We start from the raw sequence: 8,395 nt of genomic DNA, 5'->3' as shown, positions 1-8,395 counted from the left end.
CAGGATTGCCATGGCAAAAGCTGCATTTAGCAAGAAGAAGAATCTTTTTACCAGCAAATTGGACTTAAATTTGAGGAAGAAACTAGTGAAATGCTACATTTGGAGCATAGCTCTGTATGGGGCTGAAACATGGACACTTAGGGCAGTAGATCAGAAACATCTGGAAAGTTTCGAAATGTGGTGCTGGAGAAGGATGGAGACGATCAGTTGGACAGATTATGTGAGAAATTAAGAAGTGTTAATCAGAGTCAGTGATCAGAGGAATATCCTACACGAAATAAGAAAACGGAAGGCTAATTGGATAGGTCATGTTTTACGCAGAAACTGCCTTCTAAAAGAAGTTATTGAAGGAAAGATAGAGGGGCGGATAGAAGTGACAAGAAGATGAGGAAGAAGACGTAAGAAGATGCTGGATGACCTTGGGGACAGAAGAGGATACTGTCATTTGAAGAAGAAAGCTCTAGATTGCATTAAGTGGAGGAATTGTTTTGGAAGAGACTGTGGACCTGTCGTCCTGACAGATTACTGATGATGATGATACTTCAAGATAATGGTCTAGGCTCTCATTTGATGCACTCACAAGATCTAGAAATTCTTCTGGTAAATGATCTTGGAAATAATCAGCTGTTACTAGACATTTTGTATGGTAGTAACTTATTATCAAATGCAAACACTGAAGATGTCAAAAGAACTTTTTACTTTATTTTTAGAAAGAGACATTCTCATTCTCATGATGAGAAAATAACAGTTCCTGATATTTTTTGGAGCCAGTGGCAAGTCTGAATTTAAATCCTCAATAGAAACATCTACTCCACATTAGTGGCTGGGATTTAAGTCCTGCAGCACAGATGGGTTAATTACATGCACACACACGTTTATCGCTGTTGGGGGCTTCCTCGGATTACCTGCAAATTCCTACCCAAAAATCATATTGTTTTACATGAGAATTTCTCCTCTTAAAACATATGATCCCTTCCAGTTGGCTAGCTGACCTCACCTATCCCTTATGCAACAAGCAAAACCTTGCCACAGAATATACACCATGAATATTTGTTGCCACGGACTTCAAGCTGTGAACATTGTGGTTTTCTTGGTGAATCTGTTGTTGACAGAAGGTGTAGAATTTAAGGGGGCAGGGGAATAAGAGTTACCTGAGAGATTAAATAATAAGAAGAATATTAGACTTGTACAGAGGCCGAGACTTACCAAGTGCTGATTGTGGTGGATAGAATCTTAGAAGAACATTTCGAGAGCTGCCTGGGATCTTAGTCACACCTGGCTGATTTGGATTTCTTTTCCAGTGTTTCATGATGTGCGAGAAGGAAAGCTGCATGTGCTCCTCTACAGTCTGTGGCAGAAAAGGCACAGAGAAATCATGATTACTGTACTGTCAGGCTGGTTCGCATCAGGTTTATGAAAGGCACACCTTGACTCCTTGAAACACAATTCTGGTCTGTTCCCTTCTCTTCTTAAAGTATGCCAAAAACTGGATGACTTGAGAAAAAACTGTAATGAGCGTATGGTGTCTCACTTCTCTCTACAACTTTCTCTGACACATTCTTCACTCCAACACATTCATCATGTTATGCTCAGAAATGTAGTCCATTTTCCTATACAACTGAGATGTGCTGACAAATTTTAGTGAAATCTCCCAATAAAATATACTGTCACGTGTTTAGTGTGTCACGCGACAAATTCACATGGGTCTCGGATTAATCTTTATTGGGCATTCACTCTTACACACCGTACAATTGTTATCACCTTAATTGTATTCTGCAGTGGGTATCTTCCAACTGTCTTGTATGGTGAGTAGGTTCCAACTGTGCTCTATGAAGGCTAGATCTCAACTGTGGTCCTGTAGCTCTGTCACTCTTGACTTATGTAGGTGTTCTGCGGACCGGATACGAGACACCATTTGCCAAGGTTCGATCTCATTTGTTTGGCAATCCGTTGCTTCGGGCACGATCTCTAAAGTGTTTCGTCTCATCCGTTGGTACTCATCGGCCTTCTGTTGTTCAGCTCCGGGGAAACGTGTTCGTAGTTTCAGCACTGTTTGCGCAGCGGCCCATTGCTATTGCATTGCCATGGGAGTATTTACTCCAAACACATTACACTGGCCCCTTCTAAAGGTTGTTCATCCCGAACAGCCTGATGGTGCATCCTTGGTTTCGTTTCCTAAGGTGTTCATCTTCCTCGTGTTACCTCCGCCTTTTCTTCGGTGTTTTGCCTTCCTTCCAACCACCCGCCTTCTTTCAGAGTGCTCGCCCCGAGCACTTAGAAGGTCCAGCGGTTGTTGGTCCCATTGTCTCGCATTTATTCTTCACTTTCATTCTCCATTCATCCTTGCTGGGGAGGCCGGTACTTCTACGTTACCGGTTCCTCCCATACGGGCAGTTTCCTTTCTTCTGTTTTGGAGGGGGTCGACCCCTGTCCAATTTTTGGTGCCCTGTAATCTGCTGGAAATTCCTACTGCTTGTTGCCTGATCTCCAGGCTGTTCCCTCGTTCCCCGGATGCAGCCTCTGTCTTGTGTATTAATCCTTTACTCCACTGCTAAGCGGCCTCCGTAGTCTAGGGGTAACGTTTCCACCTCATGACTCAAGGTATGCGGGTTCAAACCCAGCGGAGGTCGTGGAATTTTTAAGGGCGGAAAAATTCAGGGAACAAGTCCTCCAGGAGGGACTTTAAGCCGTGGGTCCCATGTTGCAGATTTACGGCACGTAAAAGATCCTCATGTCTCTAGGAGACCTCTGAGCAAAATTAGGCAACAAGTTTCCCACCCAAGTAGTTTCCAATGCCTCTGGTAGATGGGGGAAATATTAGGTACCGAGGGCCGACCTCGTTGGCTGAACGGGGCTGATAGCACGCACCAGTACCGATAGGGTATGGTGACAGTAGAAATTAAAGGGAGACACACAATGGACCAATAACTGGTCTAAGTGCATGGGGAAACCCACCCCCTATAATAATAATAATAATAATAATAATAATAATAAATAATACTCCACTGCTGCCGTCCGGTTCCACCTGAAGTCTCTGCCCTCTGGGAGCTCCTCTTGCAACACTGTTCCTGGTCTGGTTGTTTCCGATTATGTGTCCCCTGCGCCGTGCCACTGCTGCAGGGCGGGACTTGTTCGGCCCGAGGATGTCTCTCATGCGCTGTGCCACTGTTGCGTGACGGGACATCCTAATGTCGGTTAGTGTTTTCTGTGCCACTTTCGCACGGCGTGTTGTCCTCCTGCGGGTGACGGCCAATTTCTTCTGGGGTTCGCGATTTTTCTGTATCGAATCCTTCGCTTTCTGGCGGTGGCGCTCCGTGGCCAGTTTTCGGTCCCTGCACCTTTTCTTCTTCGGTTCTCCAACCGGCATTACTTTGGCGTCTTCTACGGGTACCTCTTCTTTCTGTGCCACCTCAGGTCTCCTGTCCAGTAAGGTCAGCTTCTCTCCTTCTTGACGTGCCTCCATTTCTTTATCTTTATGCCATTTTCGGCCTCTGTCTTCTTGTGGCTATCGTTCCCCCACTTGTCTGTCATGGCGGCCATCTCTTCTCGCCATGCTTTCATTTCGGCCTTTCTTTCTTCCTTGTCGGCTCTGAATTCCTTCAGCAGCAGTTCCATCATCTGCTGTATCTCCATTTTAGCATGTGTGTAAGTCCAATCTTAAATTCGCTTCAGACTCCGAACTGATCCTGATTCTAACATCAGTTGTCACGTGTTTAGTGTGTCACGCGACAAATAAATTCACGTGGGTCTCGGATTCAGCGAATCTTTATTGGGCATTCACTCTTACACACTGTACAATTGTTATCACTTTAATTGTATTCTGTGGTGGCTATCTTCCAACTGTCTTGTATGGCAACTAGGTTCCAACTATGCTCTATGAAGGCTAGATCTCAACTGTAGTCCTGTAGCTCTGTCACTCTCGACTTATGTAGGTGTTCTGTGGACCGGATACGAGACACCATTCGCCAAGGTTCGATCTCATTTGTTCGGCAATTCGTTGCTTTGGGAATGATCTCTATAGATTACAGTGGTAATGTGTTTCATCTCATCCGTCGGTACTCAACAGCCTTCTGTTGTTCATCTCTGGGGAAACGCATTTGTTGTTTCGGCACTGTCTACACAAAGGCCCACTGTTATTGCGTTGCCATGGGAGTATCTACTCCAAACCCGTTACAATATTCAGCAGTTCTCAAGTCATTACATGTGGCCAGAAAGACATGGCAAAGCTAACAGACACATTCTTGCAACTTTTCATTGCAAACATGTCAGAAGTTATAGCAACATGACAGGAACATTCTTGAATGGCACAAGTTACACAGAACATAATGATGCAATGCAGTTCTTAGTCTGTTGCTGGGCAGGGGAAAACCCTGATCACACTTACTGTAAGGTTAAAATGCTTTGTGTTGAAGAACATAAGGGTGCTTAGCAGAACATGGGGTGAGTGGGCTCCCAGCTGCTTGCTCTCCCACAGATGTTCTTCCTCCACTCTTGTAACAATGTACTCTGCAACACAATCAAATTCAAGTTCATGAAAGAACTTACAGTGCCAAATTTCATTTAAACACTTTCACACAAGGAGAATACTAGCAGGAATTATAAATTAGAGCTGATATCTATGATACTCAGGCCACAGAAAGAGGTTCCAGGGATGGTAGGAATAGCAGTGCTTGAGGTTTCCACCTTTATGCCTACTACTGTATTACTCTTTGGACTGGACAATCAGACGAAATCCCGTGCCACTAGTGAAGGTTATCATTGCCAACATTAATGATAACAAAATGAATAGATGAATGAAGGCTAATACCATATTACTTCAAGTGCAAGACGCTCTTGAATTTAAGACGCACGCAGTTTTTGAATCTGGGTTGGGGGGGAGGGAGTTAGAAAGGTGCATATTCCTCAAATTTAAGATGCAACTCAATTTTACAACAGGAAAAAATGTGTGTCTTATATTCACAGTAATATGGCATATGGAAGGAGAGTGGAAGGGAAGTGTACAGTTCAGGTAATGTGAACAGGGAACACTATATGGGACCTTTTCGCTTGGTTCTCAGCAGAGAAACAACATACAGACACAACAGATGAGGAGGTGTGGTTTTTGGAAAAAGGCTATGTCCTTACCTTAGACTAAAAGATTATTTTTGGACAAATATTTATGTTAGCACGACTCTGTATAATATTTCAGTCATAGCAGGATAAAATTTGCAGATCAGGTGTTATAAAAAAATTAAATATTTAGTATATCATCTGCCATCTACAGAGGGCCACATTTGTTATCTGCAGTGAAATTTTCATTGTCAACAGTATTCATTTTAACGCTAGAGTAAAGGCATGGCTCCTCAATGTTTATTTTGCCTTCCTACTTACGTGAGTCATTGTACAGGGCTGTAAACTTCTTGGCTACTTCATCTAAACACTCCGTGAATACATCATAATAAGAGTCTGTGAAGATATTATCTATTCTCCCATTCTCAAACAAATACTGCTGAATTCCTGCAAACAGACAAAATATTCACTACAAGTACAAAATGTTTATGATATTGCCATTCTTAGCAAACCAAAGTAATCTGACATGCAACGCTAATGGAAGAAATGTAAGAGGAACAGAAAAATAAATCATAACATTATGATCTTGTGGAATGTGGCACCATGTAGTCTGCTACACAAACACCAACCTGTTGCCTAATCAGGCTGAAGTGTTCTTCCAAAATGTTGGTACCCATGTGCCAAACACAGTGTCACATTACAGAAGACTGTAATCTCAATATTAATCCCTGTGAAAATCTCAAAAAAATATATCTGATCTAGTATGTAGGATTTGAAGTTTCAACAGTGGTGACTATGAAGAATGTTGTCTTCTGGGATGTGGTACCATGTAGACATTGTGTGAACTAATGTTCCTCATTCGCGGATTTTTCTAGCCTGAAGATGGAGGGGATATATTCCTCTGAAATGATAGTCCACATAAGATCTACACAGCGCCACATCCCAGAAGACGGCATTCTTCCTGATCTAGTATGTTTGTATTTCATAGAAAACAAATTCAATTTTAAACACTCTAATCGCAAGAATAACACTGGCAAATCTCGAAGCTCCAAAGACTGTTGACTAACACTGTCCAAGCAGCTGTACCACATCTGCAAGATGTTTCATGACACCCTTAGACTCTGGAAGGACTTCAAATTGTCATCAACAGATGGCAGCCTTGTGCTTTTCTGCAATCTTGCTTCGACTAAAGAATGCATTTTACTCACCAATATATACCAACAAAATTAAAAATAAGGTAACACTGCAACAACAGTGACCTGATGCCATGTAAACATACCTGCAAGAGCAAGCACAATGCTGTTTAAGAGCCTTTTAAGTGCTTAAACAGCTTGGTACAAAAATACTTTATCCAAAAAATGCGAGCACTATATTCTTTTGAAATTATTTTGGTACAAAAATATCATATCATTCTTGTAACTCATAAGAGCAGTTTTAAAATACAAAATAAATACCTCAGTTTTTACTTTCTTCCTGCAAGTTCATTAAAAACTGAGTTTACATTATAGGATTTGAGGTTCTAGCAGTGGTGGTGGGTGATCTTAACGCCATGTGGTCTGTTGATAGTCAACCAAACTTTTGGAGGAAAACATTGGTTGACTTTCAACAGACTACACAATGTTATAACCCTGAAGATAGAACTCTTGAGTTGACATCCCTTTGCACTGCGTTTCAGCTTAAGATTCTCATATCACTTTATGAATTCACAGAACATTAAAACTGCTCGTGGCAAATACTTTGCTGCATTTCAAATTACCTTCATGGCTTTTGCACCAAGCAAGTTAGCTCAAGCAGGAAAGTTTTTGATATGGATCGGGAGATGCCTGGTTCAAATTGCAGCCAGCGCACGGGCTATGGTGAGGGTTTTCATGGTTTCCTCACCTCCTCCAAGAGAATGTCATGATGGTACCATAAATTATGCCATGGAAGCTTCCTTCAAAATCTGCTCCAATTCATCACTCACTACCATCACACCATCTGGCAATACACAGTCTGAGCTAGTGATGGTGACAACATAAACAAATTCATGGCTCTTACCCATATTGAAAGGAAAGGGATGATGGTAATATGGCTCAGGAGTGAGAGTGAGTCTTAATTTGATGCTGCTTTCTCATCTGCACAGGTTAGTTGACTGCATGACAGCAAACAATTAATTGGGAAGGATGTTGGGGTAGTGGTTGCAGCCTGTTTAAGGTTCTGTCCCTGTACCTTCTCAAGTGCAGTCCTGAGTTTCATGTCTCCTCACACTTACCTAAACAAAGATAATAAATTGTGTCTGGAGCATATTCACTGCCATTAGGTTTCCTAACTTCTTTGACAAATAAGCAAAGGGAGTAGTTGAGTTCATCTGCAGTCAACTGGAGAATCTCGGGCTTGAAGAGTTTCAGTTTCCTGTTGTTGGATGCAGCTTTCTCAAGCTCTGCATTCTTTGCCATCACCCACTGTCGCCAAGCATTCACTCCGAATGTATACTGCATGCATAACAGTGAATCTTTAGAAAAACAGTTTGCTTTATCACTTTTCAATATGGTTCATTTTATTTCCAACCTCAATCCTACCAGCTACAAGTTAATTTGTGCAAAAATTAAGAAATTAACACTTTGCTATTGGAAAATATAAAACTTTTTCCATCTGTTGTTCCTATATGGAAATTACTAGAATATATGTCAAAGAACATAAACAGCAAAGTACTCATCATGTGATCACAACATTGTAAAGTTGGTGGCCCTAGGCTTCCAACAGCGGACACAAAAGGATATACAGGGTGTCCCAGGAGGAATGGACCAAACTTTGGGAGGGTGTTCCTTATGTTAAAGTATGCCGATATAACCCAAAACACCTATATCCAAAGTTGAACGGTTACGGAGATAATGGCCAGAGAAGTGTCAAACTTTGACCGGTGTTACACACTTGTTGATTTCAAAATACACATTAAAACTGGCAGGAATATGTGGATTCTGTAACGTTAATCACTATACATGACACATGAATGGCAAGCACTGGTGTAACATGACTGACTGCATATTCTGCTATAAGCCAACTACATAAGTACTAAAATACAGTACCTGCTTTATGGTAATTGTTCAAAGTGTCCTCCGCCAGCTGCAATGCAGTTTTCGGCACGCATCATGAGGGATTGGGTAGCAGAAGCAATGTTGCCTGAATGGTGACGTATGTGCTCTGCCGCTGCAAAAATACGATTCCGCAGTGCTTCTCGGGAATCGACCTTAGTTTCGTAGACTAAGGTCTTCATGTGGCCCCAGAGGTAATAATCTAGAGGCGTAAGATCTGGCGACCTCGGTGGCCATGCAATGGGACCACCACGACCTATCCAGCGGTTAGGGAA

At 42.2% G+C, this 8,395-nt stretch overlaps 1 protein-coding gene across 3 annotated transcripts in view; it reads right to left on the bottom strand.

Moving 5' to 3' along the window:
- Positions 1-8,395, bottom strand: part of LOC111874044 (zinc finger MYM-type protein 3) — a 49,322-nt gene that overhangs the window by 4,913 nt on the left and 36,014 nt on the right. For all 3 annotated transcript variants that reach the window (XM_023869182.2, XM_023869184.2, XM_023869183.2), the window contains 4 exons: positions 7,301-7,520; positions 5,371-5,496; positions 4,385-4,506; positions 1,207-1,348 (listed from right to left, as the gene is read on the bottom strand). In XM_023869182.2, the coding sequence (XP_023724950.1) occupies positions 1,207-1,348; positions 4,385-4,506; positions 5,371-5,496; positions 7,301-7,520 (610 nt within the window). The remainder of the gene's footprint in view (positions 1-1,206; positions 1,349-4,384; positions 4,507-5,370; positions 5,497-7,300; positions 7,521-8,395) is intronic.

The sequence above is a fragment of the Cryptotermes secundus genome, unplaced genomic scaffold (genome assembly GCF_002891405.2).
Source record: "Cryptotermes secundus unplaced genomic scaffold, Csec_1.0 scaffold1801, whole genome shotgun sequence".
Taxonomy (NCBI): Eukaryota; Metazoa; Arthropoda; class Insecta; order Blattodea; family Kalotermitidae; genus Cryptotermes; species Cryptotermes secundus.
The sequence above is the reverse complement of the archived record's forward strand: the minus strand, read 5'-3'. Positions and strand labels throughout refer to the sequence as shown.